The sequence below is a fragment of the Saccopteryx leptura genome, chromosome 1 (genome assembly GCF_036850995.1).
Source record: "Saccopteryx leptura isolate mSacLep1 chromosome 1, mSacLep1_pri_phased_curated, whole genome shotgun sequence".
NCBI classification, from domain to species: domain Eukaryota; kingdom Metazoa; phylum Chordata; class Mammalia; order Chiroptera; family Emballonuridae; genus Saccopteryx; species Saccopteryx leptura.
In genome coordinates, this window is record NC_089503.1 from 349,907,783 (window position 1) to 349,924,804 (window position 17,022).

General features: G+C 38.4%; 1 protein-coding gene across 3 annotated transcripts in view; it reads left to right on the forward strand.

Moving 5' to 3' along the window:
* The window catches only part of COL12A1 (collagen type XII alpha 1 chain), a 128,589-nt gene extending 112,126 nt beyond the window's left edge, over positions 1 to 16,463 (forward strand). For 2 of the 3 annotated variants that reach the window (XM_066359013.1, XM_066359016.1), the window contains 8 exons: positions 3,773 to 3,826; positions 5,262 to 5,333; positions 9,092 to 9,127; positions 9,235 to 9,301; positions 10,400 to 10,588; positions 11,407 to 11,475; positions 12,931 to 13,101; positions 15,440 to 16,463. In XM_066359013.1, coding sequence (XP_066215110.1) covers positions 3,773 to 3,826; positions 5,262 to 5,333; positions 9,092 to 9,127; positions 9,235 to 9,301; positions 10,400 to 10,588; positions 11,407 to 11,475; positions 12,931 to 13,101; positions 15,440 to 15,612 — 831 coding nt within the window. In that variant the 3' untranslated portion in view covers positions 15,613 to 16,463. Of the gene's footprint in view, positions 1 to 3,772; positions 3,827 to 5,261; positions 5,334 to 9,091; positions 9,128 to 9,234; positions 9,302 to 10,399; positions 10,589 to 11,406; positions 11,476 to 12,930; positions 13,102 to 14,239 lie in introns of all 3 variants that reach the window. The other variant, XM_066359014.1, reaches the window with a different exon arrangement.
* The last annotated feature ends 559 nt before the right edge of the window (positions 16,464 to 17,022 follow it).

Here is a 17,022-nt window from a genome sequence, read left to right on the forward strand (position 1 = left end):
AGTGCTGGGTGAGGGGGGTTGAGAGATTGAGCAAAAAAGGACAAAAAAAGAAAGAAAAATCTCTCATGGACAATAATATGGTGATCGCCGGGGTGAGGTGGAGGATAAGTAGAAGAGATTGTGGGGGGATAAATGGTGATAGACGAAAACTTAACTTGGGGGTGAATACAATACGGTGTACAAAGATGTGTTGTAGAATTAGAGACCTGAAACCTGTTTATTTTGTTAATCAGTGTCATCTCAATAAATTCAATAAAAAATACTCCATCAACTTGTTAACGTTAATACCTCCAAGACACCACTAGACAAAAGAGGGAAGTCATTCAGATGGAGCAAAGATTTGCCCAGATAATGCCAAATGGTGGATGATATGCTGATGAATTTTATTTTCTCCCATGCCTACTTTTGAGTTTGAGAATGAGGTGAAAGCGAAAACAGTATTCTGGAGTTAACACACCCACACATACATGCGTGCATGCGCACCCCCCCCCCCATATGCATTTTTCTCTGAATCTTTTGAAACTAGAATTAGGTTGTTTTTTTTTTTAATTCTTATTTCACAATAATAAGCAATAGAAAAAAAGAACCCCAAAAACCACAACCAAGAAGTGATGATGGGCTGAGTCACTTGCTGCTGCTGCTACTACTGAATGAAGCCTTATTGGGCTCATCTCTCCCACTCAGCGTGGGCTTTGTGCAGACATGATAGGTTGCCAGTGCAAGTCTCATCAATATGCTCTTTTTGAACTGGCTGTCTGGCAGCCATCACCACTATCACCGCTTCTCTGAAAAATGAGGGAATGGGAAGGAATGGGCTTTCCCACTCTCAGATTCTGATCTGAGAATCCAGCTTTGTGTTGAGGCTGCCCAAGTCTCCCAGTGTGAGGAGACTTTTCAGGAAACCATTGCCCTCTTTTCCTCACAGCCTTGTACACCTATCCACCACTTATTATTTCTCTGCCACTAATATTAAAAGCACGGTGCTGATAGAACATAATTTTAGAAAGTTAGGTGACTTTGGATATAAGCATCTTCACTGAAAAAGAAAGGAAAGGAAAACAGAAGGCAGGCAGGAAGGAAGATAGTAAAGAAAGGAAGAAAAAAAGAAATAAAGAAAGAAGCAAAGAAAAAAAAAGGAAAGGAGGGAGGGAGGGAGGGAGGGAAAGAGGGAGGGGAGAGGAAGGAAGGAAGGAAGGAAAGAAGAAACTTAAACCTTGTGGTGGAAAGAAGGGAAGGAAACTCAGGGGAGCAAAGCCAAGGACCATGGTGGAGAAGGAAGATTGTTACCAAGGTAGAGTTGGTAGGAACAGAATGCATGGGTTGTTTTCAACATGGATGATTTTCAAAATGAGACACAGCTTTGAGGAGTGTTAAAAAGTAACAAAAGAAATGCATGCACAGGTATCTAATATGTGTGTGTCTATGAAGACTTCTATGGGTGGTCTCAGCCCCCCTCAAATGGGGAAGAACAGTAATAGCTGCTACAGCTTTGAAAATAGATAATAAAATTATAGCACAAAGTTCTGCAGATACCTCTGATGATGACATTGGAATAAAATTCTCTTCACTCCAACCTAGATACATGTTTCTACTAAAGAAAATAATTGATCAGACCTAGGTGTCCATCAGTGGATGAATGGACCAAAAAATGTGATATATAGAGAATAGAAAGCAATTTAGCCTTAAAAAATAAGAAAATCATGTCATTTGTGACAACGTGGATGAATCTGGAGGACATTAAACTGAGTGAAATAAACCAAGCACAAAAAAAGACAAATACTGCTTAATGTCATTATGTGTATAATCTAAGAAAAGTTGAACTCAGGGAAGCGGAGAGTAGAATGGTGGTTGCCAGGGGCAGACTTGATCAAGGGCACAAAGTTTCAGTTATGCAGGAGACATAAGTTCTGGAGATCTCTAGTACACTGTAGTGTCTGTAGTTGATAGTACTATATTGTATACTGAAATGTATTAATGGAGCAGATTTTATAAGTTCTCAGCACACTCAAACAAAATAACTATTTGAGGTGACGGATATAATTATGATTATGATGGTTATGATTGTGGTAATTATTTCACAATATTTACATATATCAAAACATGTACAAGGTGATGTACATGCATATATACATGCATATTTTTGTCACTTATACCTCTGTAAAACTGAGAAAAAGAAAATGATTTTTTAGGCTGACTAAAGGAGGGTTATTCATAAATATGTTAGTTACTTAAAAAAGAAAGAAAAAAAGGGGGAAAAACATGTTTTATATAACATTTGGAGAAATTCAGATGGAAGAAAATCCATTCAAACTGTCCAAACAATAATACTACCAGCACATTTTCGCTTCTTAAGTGGCTCTCAGAAGCAGCGCTGATGTTACATCTGATGAACTTGAAGTCTGTTTTTTATTAAGCAGGCTTAGATCTTCCAGAAAACAGTCTGAAATTTTAATCTGTATAAGTTTCTGAAAAAAAAATTTTTTGTAAGGGTGTAATATTTCTAACAATTTTAAAGAAACAGTTTAAACTTCCTGCTATAAAATCAATGGAAGCGTGGATACTTCATGCAGGCAGTGATCCAAACGTTCTTGACTCTTGCTAGAATCCAGGAATATGGATGAAATTATCACTCTTATTCTCTGCAGAAAATGAGACAAAAATCTCCTTTGACAGAGGAATGCAACACCCATAAAAAAAATGATCTGACTCAGAACTCCTCGGCTGGATTTCAGGGACCTGCTGTTGGGAGGGCTGTTAAGTGGCTAGCTGAGTGACTCATTCCAGGCAGAGGTCATCTGGCACCGTTTGGTGAGGAGGCGTGAGAGCCAGAGAGCGAGGCTGCATGAGGTGCGCTGTGCCTCTGGGACAAGTCTCTGTCCTTCCTGGTCAGCCGGACATGGATGGGGTCTGGCCTGTTCTGTGAGATGAGGGGATATGGGCCACTAAAATAAAAATTAACTGAAGATTGAGGATTTTCTTTGTTTCAATTGGAGGATGGTTAAGACAGCATTGACTCTTTTTTGGTTGGAGGAAAGAAATTCATCATGAGTGGAGACAGCAATTGCCCTGCCCTGGCGGTCTGGCTGTTGTTTAGAGAATGAACGAAGGAGGTTTCTAATCAGGTTCTGGGCCTCTCCTTTCTCTGTTAGGAGACCATGTGCCTTTCACAGCAACATTTCTCTCACCCACTTTGACCCTTCCCAGTCCTGCTTGTGGACATGGACTTTGCAGTAGAAAGGGTTAGTTTCTCTTTAAACTTCCTCACACTTTTACAAAAGCAAAAGCTAGTATCTTCAAGAAAGAAATGCCTTCTTTGTAGATTAGTTTGACTCTTAAAAGTATTTTAATTAGCCTGACCTGTGGTAGCACAGTGAATTAAGCGTCAACCTGGACACTGAGGTCCCCGGTTCAAAGCCCTGGGCTTGCCTGGTCAAGGCACAAATGGGAGTTGATGCTTCCTGCTCCTCCCCCCTTCTCTCTCTCTCTCACTCTCTCTCTCTCTTTCCTCTGTAAAATAAATAAATAAAATCTTAAAAAAATATTTAAAAAATGATTTTAATTATAACTACATAAATGAATGAGTATAGAAATTAATTTTCAGTAAAAGGCATTAAGTTAAATTGTAAAGTTTTTAAAAAATCTTTATATTGCAAGGTTACTTACAAATGGCAAATTGGGTTAAATCCTCTTCCTTCATGTGCAACCTGTTTAGCATTTTTTCTTTTCCCTTGGTCATTATCTCACTAATCTGTAACTAATTTTTTTACAATAGGGCTTTACTGGAAAAGATGGCGCAATGGGACCCAGGGGCCCACCTGGGCCACCGGTAAGAACTGAATGGCTTACATAGCTGTCCTCCTGCGCCCATTTTGCTAGAGAAGGACCTGGTACCTTGGCTTTTGAGGTGCATTCCACCTCTGCTATGGACTACACTATTGAAGTTGCTGTTTGTTTTTATTTTTCTAAATCAAAATGGGCTAGAGAAAACAGATGTGTTAAGATACAGGGTTTTTATTTTCCTTTTCTTTTTTTAAATCAAGTTATAGTTGAAAAATAGGGAAATATTCCTAAATAACTAGGCCACTAATTGTTACTGTCTTGGGTCTTCCATCCCTGCATTGAGTGATGGAATTTTGTGACCTTATTGGTTACTTCCTGTTTTGCAATTTTAAGAATCTGTGGCCTATGCTACTTGAATTTTAAAGACATTTATTACTGAATAGCTATCAGTCATTCTGAGGGAGTAAATTTTACACAAGGAGGTCTTCTATTTAGGATCTTTGGAGAAAATGCTGAAGTCAATGATTTTGAAAGTGGCACCTGTATACCTGTGTCCAGGTGAGACCACAGTTACATTGCTTGAGACGATGGATGTTCTTCATGTCTCGTGGCAGGATATGATTCAATAGCTTATGTTAGAATAATCTTATTTATTTTTACTATGTATATTTTCAGGTAAAGGGAAGTTTAAATGTATAGTTAACGTTCATTTGAAATATTTACTATAAAGCTTAAACTTTTCATAATTGATGAAGTAAAGGATTAATTATTTTACTAAATCTGATGATTTCATTTTAAGGAAATGTTAGGCTTTAGAACATAATGTATCAGTTAGTAGATATTATAACTAGTCTAGTAACACATGGCTCACATGTCTTGAAGCTGTGCTAAAAGAAACAAGGAGAGATTTTCAGAGTTTTAATGGGATGAAGGGTGTCGATATGACAAGAGAACGGAAGAATGGAGAATGCACTAGGAGTGAATTTCTAGGCTGAGAGTGCAGTTTCCAGCAGACAAGGGAAGACTCAGCCACAATGATGCCCAATTTAGAAGGGGAAAAAATCTGGCTACCTTCTTAATTTCTTCCCCAGCCAGTTTTCTCTCCTGTCTTTTGATGGGTTGTCTGGTTATGTAATAGAAATGAACTGAAAAACAGGAATTGCTTTCTGCAGATTCACTTTGTAACCAATTTACTGAGATCACAGTCTGTGAATTGTAAAACCAATTAAATATATATATATATGTGTGTTTTTCAAATGGTCTAAAAATATATTTTAGAATTCCACAGTCAATAAAGAGTGCATGGGCATTTGCAAGATTTTTTTCCTTTATGTTAACCTAAAATTTGGCTTAACTCTTCCTTAAAATGTGACCATTTGCTGTTTGATTTAAAAGCTTTAAAGCTGGCCACTTGGTTTGTTTACTTTAGATGGGATTTTTCTTTCATCACAACATTCTCTTTCCTGACCTGTGCGTTGTAGGGAACCCCGGGCTCTCCAGGAGTCACAGGACCGAGTGGGAAACCAGGGAAGCCCGGAGACCACGGCAGACCTGTAAGTGGAACGTTGGCATATCTAGAGTCATGTCACTGTGGCATCGAGAACGAGGGAGGCAATGATGAGGAGACTGAAAGGCTTTGGCGTATTTATGTTATCTTCGCTGTAATGTGTTTGAAGAATTTGTTGAAACAATTCTAAACCCATGGAATTAACTTGGTACCAGTCCTAAAGTTTTTCTCTCTGAGTTAGAATATTCTGGGATGAAAACTGTGGTTATAGGGTTTCTTTAAAAGGAGAAAGGGATTACCAGCCAAGACACATATTTCTGCACTGTGTAAACACTCCAAGCTGGGTCAGCAGAATGACTTTTTATTTAGCAATGGTATGCTGCTTAACATAAGAAAAATACATGCTGATGGCGCCTGGTGCTTCCATATGCAGTGAGCCCTTGGGCAGGGTCATCTAGCCAGCCACTCGTTCTTTCTCTTTCCTCAAGGATGCTAAGAACATCAGTCTCAGAACTGAAACGATTGATCTAATTGGCTATTTTACTTTTTTATATTGCCCAGTTTACATCTAATTTAACTTTCTTTTAGTCAGGTGTTTTGGTTAAAATAGTCATTGAGATGGTATTAGGCATATCTGTTATTTCAAATTAGTATCTTCAAAACTGAATTTGAAGTTCTTAAAATATCCAGAAGTATTTGTAATGATTATTGGGCTTCATAGACTTTATAAGTTCTTCCTTATTTTATGTACAATATGAGATTTTAATCTTGCTAGATAGAATTCTGAAATATAAAAAGTTATCTTAAGGACAATTGAGTCCAACTATTAGCTGTTCTCTGCACTGGATTTCTGTTTTCTTAAGTGTTGTCCAAGTTACATAAACCCAAGTTTTAAAAAATTTTAATGTCACATAAATTTAAGGTAGAATATTTGTATGACATGGGTTGCCTTCTATGTTTACATAAAATTAAACAAGCAACATAAAGATTAAAGGACTCCTGCCTGACTAGGCAGTGGCACAGTGGATAGAGCATCAGACTGGGATGCAGAGGACCCAGGTTCAAAACCCTGAGGTCTCCGGCTTGAGCGTGGGCTCATCTGGTTTGAGCAAAAGTTCACCAGCTTGAACCCAAGGTTGCTTGCTTGAGCAAGGGGTCACTCAGTCTGCTATAGCCCCCCAGTCAAGGCACATATGAGAAAGCAATCAAAGAACAACTAAGGAGCTGCAATGAAGAATTGATGCTTCTCATCCCTCTGCCTTTCTGTCTGTCTGTCCCTCTTTGCCTCTCTCTCTGTCTGTGTCTCTCTGTCTCTGTCTCTGTCTCTCTCTCTCTCACACACACACACAAAGATTAAATGACTCCCGATATACTTTATAATCTGTGTGTACCCTAGCACATGATTTTATCACTCTCTTTTCCTCAATGTATCATAGAAGAAACTTCACAAGAGCAGTTTAAAGTACATGGAGCTCTTCTACCTATTTAGAATTCTGTTTTGTTTTACTATGATCGAAATAAGAGTCTTACGTGAGACTACTACTGATGTAATTGATGGCTACAGCTAGAAACCTGAAAGAAACTACTTCCTTGATTTGAAATGTGATCTTTAGATGCTGACAATAAAGATGACTTCTACAAACTATATACAAGAACAATTTCAGAGTGGCAGTAAATTAAAATAAGCACATCAGGAACAATCTCCAAAGTAGCAGTAAATGTTAAAAAATATTTTCCTGAAACTTATAAAAGGCTCCAAACTCAGTAATAATAGTTTTCATAACAGTCTAGTACTTTTGACAAAGGGAGAGCCAAACTCCAGTTTATCTTATGATTATAACTTGTAACATTTATTTAGACCTTGTCCAGCTCCTTTTTTTCCTTTAATCATTCTTTTTCTCTAAGGTGGCAAATTTCCTCTTTTATTCTTCTGTAGTCTATCTTACCTTTCACTTCTGTATTGTAAACTAGCGGATGGGTATATCAAGGTGTTAGCAGAAAGCTTAGCTCAACCCCTGTTAGCTTATGTCAGCGATTTTCAACCTTTTTCATCTGATGGTACACATAAACTAATTACTAAAATTCTGTGGCACACCAAAAGTGTGGTTTTTTGCTGATCTGACCAAAAATCAGTATAATTATGATTCATTCATACCAGATGGCTATTGTTGTCTTGGCTCCTGTCATTTCTTTTTATTTGACAATCTAAGGGAAAAGAAGACAGTTCCCCTGATTAGTCAGATGTTGCATCTTTCAAAAATTCTTGCAGCACACTGGTTGAAAATCACTGGCTTATGTCATAAGCTGTTATAACCAGTTTTTATCTTCCTGCTAACTTACAACACCTGATATTATACAGAAGATGTTTTCAAGGATTTCTTGTGGGGATATATATTTATTAATTTATCTAACACCTATTTGTTTAATGCCTAAATGTGCTAGTCAATGTTTTAGGGTTTGGGGATATAATGACAAAGAAGACAAAGTCCTTGCCCTCATGGAGATTCTAGTGAAGAATAGAAACAAAAAACGTAATAAATATTTGTGGTGATGATGAATGACATGAAAAAAACCCCAAATAGACTAAGGAGTTAGAGAGTAATTGTGGTGTGGGAGGTGACTATTTAAATATTGTAGTCAGAACCCGTCGGAGGCGGTGGAATGAATTGAGGGAGCCAGCTGTTTGAGAGCTGTGGGAAGAGGAATCCAGGCAGTGGGAACAGTGTGAATAAAGCCCTGAGGGAAGAGTGAGCCTGGTATATGAATGGAACAGCAGAGAGGATCAGACACCTGAAGTCAAGGCAGTGAAGGGGAGAGAAATTAAAGACCGTTTCAGATAGCTGAGCAGAGGTGATCATGTGGACCATCGAGCCAATGATAAGGAATTCTTCTTTTATTCTAAGTGTCTTAAGAGGCCGTTGAAGTCAAAGAGTGACACGATCTAATTCTCCTTTCAAAAAACATCACTCTGTCTTCTGGGTGGAGAATAGACTCTAACAGGGCAACCCAGGAAGCAGGAAGGCCGATTAGGAGGCTATTGAAGTAGTTCAGGCAGAAGTCTTGGAGACTGTAAGATGTGGTTTGGTTTGGGATACAGAAGCTGAACATCAGATTTTTCAATGGTTTGGATGTTCTTTCTGTGATAGCAGTTGGCAACCTTGAAGTACGTTACTAAAAGACACTTCCTTGCACTAAAAGGAAAACTTTTTCCATATAGTATCCTCTTATGGCCAGTGGGAGGCCTGACAGAGCAGGGACCATGTGGTTAATAAGGGAGACATGTGGTTCCTTTTATACTCAATACACAAAAAAATCATTGGAAGAAGTTAGAGATACATGTTTAGTTAGGGAAATGACAAAAGCCCAATGGTTCTTACTAAGACTGAATCAAGATTAATCTCATGGAGACTCCACAATAACCTGCTGCGTTGCCAACCCTGGGGATGTCAAGAAAGTATAATGCTACTAAGAGTAATTTTCATATGTATTTCAATTCCAGGATTATATTGTGAATGGCATCATAAAATGCATGCCTAGTACATAACTTCTAAATTGTATTAAAATTCACACTTCAGTACTCTTTTGGAGGTCATGTGCTTCAGAGGGAGGGAGTGGAGGGAGGGAATTAGATTGCTTTTAATAGACAAGGACAATGTGAATAACGTCAGTGTAGATGTAATGTTGTAATGTGTCATCTTGCTAATTTACTAGAAAGCAGGCCTTGCCCTCTTCATCATCATGTTTATTCATGAATCATTTTAGGTCATGTTTGTTACCTTCTAACATGAAATTCCTATATTTCAGGGTCCATCTGGATTGAAAGGAGAGAAAGGCGATAGAGTATGTATTTCTTAAAATTTGACTTACATTTATTTTGTGTGTAAAACATTGAAGTCTGAAACTATAGGAATAATATGCTAATGATTCTCATTGCTTTAATTAACAAGGGAGACATTGCTTCTCAGAACATGATGCGGGCAGTTGCAAGACAAGTCTGTGAACAATTGATAAGTGGTAAATTTGTTTCTTTTTAATGTGTGAATTGTTTTTAATTAATTCCAGGAAAATACAGAGTTTGAGTCATAAAATTTCTAAGATATGTTTCTATTTCATTTTTGATGATCTCCTATTTTATACATTGTCAGTTTTATAGCCAGTTAGATAAGGCTAGTGATATTTTAATGATTGTCATTAAGATAAAATTATAACTCAAGGTAATACAAAGCCTCTTATCTCTATATTTGTTCTGATATAAAATAATATTTTAAAAGAGCTTTTCAGTTTCCATATTGTAGGATTTTTAATGATCTTATCTGGATGTATATAGAAGCAGAAAACATTGGATCTTTTAAATTAAGACCTTAAATTATTGTATGACTTTAAGAAAGGAGGCCCGCCCAGTCTTGTTTGATAAAAAAAAAAAAAAGTCCATTCTGGTGGGGCATTTTTTATGGCCTCTTTATTTTTCACAGACTCTTTCTTCTTATTCCATGAGGCCTAATGAGTTTATTAATAAAGCTTAGTGCCTGAAAACCAAGTATGGCCTTAAACTCAGGGTGACCCCTGTCAGAAGTCTTGGTCCCTAGGAACACCAGCATTAGCACCCCTGTGCTGCTCATTAGAAATGAGGGTTCCTGGGCCATACTCTAGCTCTGGGGAGCCAGTTTCTTTGGAGATGAGGCCCCCAAATCTCTATTTTTCAACATATCCTACAGGCAATTCCAATTTACACTAACTCCTGATTATCATGACCTTATGTACACATAAGAGTGGCATCATTTCTTAACTTAGAAAAGGTTTGCTTTTGAGTAACATCATCTGACAAACATCAGGGCTTTCTCTCAGAGCCATATTAAACTTTTATAACTTGTTTCTGTTTATAGTAATGCTTGTGGCCTACTTAGTCAGTATTTTGTGGAGATAGTTATTTATCAGAGATCATTTTGTCCTTGGTGACTGGAGAGTTTTATTTTATTTTTAGGGTTATAATTAGAATGTTTCCTGGACAGAGGAGGAATAGAGATGGATTTCACTAAACACTAAGAAAAAAGAGTTTCACCCTCTCATCCTTCCCTTTTTGGATTTATTAACACGTGTTATTCCTATTTATAGGTCAGATGAACAGATTCAACCAGATGCTGAATCAGATTCCAAATGATTACCACTCCAGTCGTAACCAGCCAGGCCCACCGGGTCCCCCAGGTCCCCCCGGCAGTGCAGGAGCCAGAGGAGAACCAGGACCTGGGGGGCGACCAGGCTTCCCGGGCACCCCAGGCATGCAGGGACCCCCAGGGGAACGAGGTAGGCATTTCTGGCTGCAGCATAAGCATAAAGGGGAGAATCTGCAAGTATAGGAACTGGGAGATGCTGAAAAGTGTATGGAGGACTGATCTTGGCAAACTACTTGAGCTTGTCTTGTTTGGACAGCCCCAGAAGAGCTGTGTGTCTGTGAACCTGTCTTCTTCTTCAGGCAAACTAAATCAGGCACTAGAATCTCATTCATCGTTGTGGTTAGCAAGAGTTGGGCAGCAACTGAATGCACTTAAGTAGCCCTACAGCTTTAGATCCAAAAGTTTTTGGTTCTTTATTCAGGCTGTGGCACTAGTCTTGTGTGTTTGCTTCACGTTATTTTATGATAGAGAAGTATGATTGAAGGAAAAGGCAGATAGGATTATCTGATTTCAGATGTATAAGAACTCTGCGTGCCCATTTTTGTCAAAGTAGCTGTTAACGTTCTGGAGAAAACGTAGACACTTTGGTAATTCTGATGGTTTTGCTGTTGTACTAATAAGGCTACTAAAGATAAGATATTTTTCAATGAGTTGTAACTATTTATTTGATTTCTGTTCATAATAACTGTTTCTAAAAATATATATTAGACATGGTTGTTTCCTTCAAGTGAGTTTTCCCCTGATGTGTAGCCAGATTTGTTTCCTGGCCATGAATCTGGGATTACACAAATCTCTAGAAAGAACTTGGCTTAAAGCATGAACTTCTGTGAAAAATTAGGTTCTGTTTTCACTAAAGGAAATCAATTACTTGAATCAAGTATTATCAGTTAAAATGAAAACTACGTTTCCCAGTAATTTCTCCCCTGTGCTTTTATCTGTCTTCTTTAGGTTTGCCAGGAGAGAAAGGCGAAAGGGGTATAGGTTCTCCAGGGGCTCGAGGGCCTCCTGGCCCCCCAGGTAAGTCTGCTAGTACACAAAATAATAAATGGTATAGCCTGACCAGGTGGTGGCACAGTGGATAGAGTATTGGACTGGGACGTGGAGGACCCAGGTTCAAAACCCCAAGGTCGCAGGCTTGAGCACCGGCTCATCCAGCTTGAGCACTGGGATACCAGCTTGGGCGTGGGGTGGCTGGCTTGAGCATGGGATCATAGACATGACCCATGGTCACTGGCTTGAGCCCAAAGGTTGCTGGCTTGAGCCCAAGGTCACTGGCTTGAGCAAGGGGTCACTCACTCTGCTGTAGTCCCCTGGTCAAGGCACATATGAGAAAGCAATCAATGAACAACTAAGGAGCTGCAATGAAGAATTAATGATTCTCATCTCTTCCCCTTCCTATCTGTCTGTCCCTATCTGTCCCTCTCTCTAACTATCTCTCTGTCTCTGTTAAAAATTTTTAAAATAAATAAATAAATAAATGACGTAAATACTGAGAGACCACACATCCCCCAAGAGATTCACAACTTCATCATGTTAGCTTCAGGCATGGCTATCATAGTGGGTTATATTTTATCAAGAAGTTCTATTTGTACAACCTCCTCATTTTTATGTTCTCTTTGCTCAAAAAAATGTTTAAATGTGTTCTATTAAACATTCACTATCGCTTGACTGGAGAAGGATAAGAGTCAGTAACACAGACGGTTGCTGTTTTCTTTTTTACGGAATTCTTATTTGTTTTGTTTGGCTCAAAACTTTTAAGAACGGTGTCACTTCCTGTTTGTTTGTTTTTTTTCCAGTGTGTTCTTCAAGATGTTGTTAGCAGACTGAAAAATGTATCTGCTCACTAATAAGCCTGGGACATCACAAAATTTCACTTACAGATTCTTTATTGACACTTTGGAAAGAAATAGTAGTTATATAGTTGTTTTATGCATTTCTTTTACTAGGTTAGAAATGAATTTTTTCTTCACTATAATGTCCATGAGACCCTTACAGCCATGGTCAACCTTAGTAGTTACATGTTTGCACTGATGTTAGCCATGAGGATCACTCGATCCAGAGATAACATTGCTTCCCATAGCGAGGAGGCATGGAGCAGGTACTCTGTGTTGCCCTGGCAGTCTAGGCCGGCCAGCACAGCCATTTCCTTTGGGCGGTCTTATCTTTGTGAGTGGGAGAAAGCCAGAAAACTCATTGATATCTTTAGTTTGGCTTAATTCTTGCTAAGTCAGTTTTTTAAAAAAAATAAATAAAACCATTAAAGCAGTTAGATTTCTGACATTTATTCTTGATGAATCACTTATAAGAAAGTTCCACACTTTGGTTCATACTGGTGATTTCATAAAGAAGTATTTTCTTACCCTATACGAGTGAGTCGTCTAGTCTTGAGGCAGTAGAGTTGCCAAAGTATTGTTGTTTGCCTCAGGAGTGTATTTGACAGGAGAAGAAATATTTGTTTGAACTCTACACTAGGTCCACAAGGAGAATCCAGAACGGGTCCACCAGGATCTACAGGTTCCAGAGGTCCCCCTGGCCCCCCTGGTCGTCCTGGAAACTCAGGTATCCGAGGACCCCCAGGGCCTCCTGGGTACTGTGACTCATCCCAGTGTGCCAGCATCCCATACAACGGGCAAGGCTATCCAGGTAGGTGGTTGTCATTGTAGGAACCCAGAGTCACCTGAATAAAGAGCCTTTCTGGAAATGAAGTTCCCTAGGATTGAAGGAAGATTGATTTGAGTATTTCTTGAAGATATCAACCTTTCCAGTTGTGTGTTTTGATTATGTAGTAATATTATTCTCTCTCAAAGTATAAAACATTAGTTCACTGGTAGGAGTTGAGTACTTATTTTTTCTCCCTTCCAAAATATTTCTGCAATTACCAATTCACATCCTAAAACTCTCCTTGTTTATTCTGAAAGTTCAAAGAATGCTACCAAATGACTTTTCCCCCCCTAACCTAAAGGTTGGGAACAAGGGTTTGTTGAATACAATTGTAGAATGCTAAGAGTATATATACATGTATATAGATTTGGAACCCAACATGTAGGCAAACTACAGGGTGGGGCAAAAGGTATGTTTATAGTTGTTCATATGGGAAATAATACAATACTTAATAAATAATAATATAAAAACAAAATCTGTGTTTCATGTTCTTACAACTAGAAAACTATTTTTGTCTCACCCTGTATATGATAACATGATGTGGACAACTGAAAATTCACTGTCTCACACAGTCTATAGAATTAATATTTATAATATCTGGAACATAATTTTTTTTAAAGGAATTAGTACTGAAATTCTAGTTTTTCACTTCTCTTATGTCTGATTTGGGAAATGTGGGGACAGGAGACATATGCTGATCTGGAATAAGAAAGTCAGGCTGTGGTCAATGGTGACTTTTTCATCAGCTTACCCTCAAGCATCTTGCAAGTTTTAAAAATGATACTGCTGTTTGATATGGTTGGCTACTAGCAAATAGTGCATGAGTAGTTGGATATCTAAATATCTATATATCTATATATTTATGTGAATACTTACATATGGCCAAAAGTTATAATGACTTAACTGTAAATTTCTCATGCAACCCATTCATGTAATTATAGTTGAATGCTTTATAAATTCAATTTAAATCACTTCTGCCTTATGGTACGTGTGAATAACTGAAAATATATGGATATATATATATATATACCTTAACCATTACATACGTAGATGGATGTGTTTATATATTTTTTGCATAGTAATTCAACTTTTAAAAACTATCATCTTTGACCTGTTTCAGGTTCCGGCTAACAAATTTTCTAAGTCGCCAGTGCTGCTTACAGTTTGAATACATGAAAATCCTGTCTCTGAGATGTTTGCGCACATGCTTATTAGGAAATGAGTCTGTATGGAAATCTCACCACAGATATGGTTAACGAACCGGGTCAACATCATAAAGGCGGGGGGGGGGGAGACTCTATACTAACTTGAATGAGACAAAAGCAGTGGTGTTAGTTCATAAGCCTGATGCATTTCAGTAATAATGTAGAAAATTATTATTAAAAAAAAAAGTTCAAACACACGGCCATGAGAAGCCTCAGTTGTGAAAGAGGCGCATAATAAAAGTACTAACCAGCAGAGATCATGCGATTTTGAGAAAAAAACAATTAACCTGGTTAAAGAGAAATGTCTTATGTAAATAATAAACTAATTATGGCTTGTAAATGATCTGTATGTGATCCTGTCCACTAAAATCACTTAACAATTCTATACAGTAAGCTTCTGCATCAAAGCCTGCTGCTTGCTCTGTGCCGGAATAACACCGAATGGAATCTCCTCATCTCTTGCTTGTTAGCGATGTGTCTGATTCAGGGCATGTGTCTCATTATTACTATTTTTGTACATGTACTCTCATTTGGGTTTTGTAATTGCAATTTTCAAATCAAATTTTTATAGTCACTTTTTTTTTTCATCCTCTTTCGCTGTAGTCACTGGTGTTCCTCACCCACCAGCTGTAACAGTCTGTGGGAGAGACAGCCACAGAAAATGTCATGTACTGTATTTACCTGGTGATAGCTGACTTTCACCTCCAGAGTTCAGTTTCTAGGCACCGACAGTACTTGCCCTCATCTCCTCATCTTTCCAAATTGTTCTTTGAATTGAGGAGTTTGAAGTCATGAACAAGTATTTGGGGATTTGCGAAAATCCTACCTAGGTTCTGCGTTTACAGTTCTTTGGCCCAGTCTCTGACCCTTCCCAGGTATTTGTGCAATGATTGTATTTACTGCTGGATCTTTGAAGGTTTTTTTTTTCAAGTGCCATTACTTTATTTGAGCATCACCAAATTCTCTATGCAAATAGAAGTATTCCGAACATTGTAATTTATATATTTATAGTTATGAGATTAAGACTGGAGTGCCATCGCCTCGGGTGATGGTTTAGCTTTTGCTGTGTCTGTACCTTCCAAATCATACCATAACTGTAATGTTGAATCGGACAGAGCCATACGTGCCCGAGGGCGGGGCCTACCTGCCTGAGCGCGAGCCCTTCATCGTGCCGGTGGAGCCCGAGCGGACTGACGAGTACGAGGACTACGGCGCCGACGAGCCTGGCGACGAGCATCCTCCCCACGCGCGCTGGCGCCGCGCCCTGCCCCGCAGTCTGGGGCAGTGAACCTGAGACCGCGCCCGGGGTGGCCAGGCTGGGGGAAGGTGTTGGGATTATCATTTACAGGTCAGCTAGAGCAGTGAACGTCTGATCTGCGATGTGTCTTCCGGCGTTGCTTCATCCAAAAGCCCCCTTTTACTGTAGAGAACCTTGTTACTGCAGGAACCTAGCTAGCTGCACGCAGTCTGTAGACATCTTTGCTTTGGCCTTTGAAATGCTTGCAAAATACTTTGTTCACAAAAGCTGCAAGGAGAGAACGTGCCTTGTGCCTTTTGTTAGCATAGCCAGCAGCCTCAGTGAAACTCTTAGGTTAAGCAGTAAGTCCTGGAACCCAGAACTTCTGTGTATTTCGAGAGGGCAGTTTATCTCTTCCAGTACTTATTTGCAGTTCAATTGCATTCAAGTAATTTCCCTCCTAAAACCAAAAAGGAGGGAAAAGTCAACTCCATTGCAATTATTCATCTTCCTCTTCTATGTTCTGTTATACGTTAAGATGCGGCATAGAATGCTCTTATACATCTCCTTTAACAACCACAAACCTTAAGCCATGTAGCTGAAATTATTGTATCAACTGGATACAATTTCATATTGCCTTAAACCTCCTTGTTTTAGACACACTAACATTTATGCCAAATTGCAGATTATTCTGCAGAGATGGAATTGCATGTTTGTGTTGTATATTTAGTATGAACTTTTTTTTTTCCAGAACATGTTTCTTAGTTATCAAAAGCAGTTGGAAATGTTTGCAAGACTATGAACATAGAATTGCTGCTTTTATATTTTAACTGCAGATTGTGAATTTCACTGCCTTATATTATTTATTTCTGAAACAAAAGAGGCATTTTTCAATAAAACTACTGAAAATTTGAAATGGAATGTTTTTTTCTTTGAATGGCCTTTTGGACTGTTCAGGCGGTTGTTACAACAAACAAGTTAATATCCTTGGATACGGTTACAAATCTTGCTAATATACTAAATTATGCTAAATAACTTTAGATTTTTTAATGATATGGTGAAGTCATAGAGAGTGGTGAAAACCTTAAAAAGCCAAGCTGATTCCAAAGACTTTATTTAAAGAATGTAGAGGCTATGTGGGTTGGTGGCAAAACAACGAGGTATCCTAGGAGACCCCAAACAACCAAATAACCTTTAACAACTACATGATTTAGCATGCGTTTAATCACTTTTCTATACCGTACTTTACCCAATAGCACGGTGAATTGCAAAATGGAAAATTCCTTCATGGAAAATTTTACATGTTGTGATACTTTCCTTTTGCACCTTTACAAATGCAAAGAACATCGTTCTAAATAGCAAAGAAAATAGTGTAAATGTTGGTTTGAAAGAACTTACACCAATTGAAGAGAGAGAGGTAGTGATGGAAAATTGGCTGCAGAGCAAAACATCTTTGAGTGA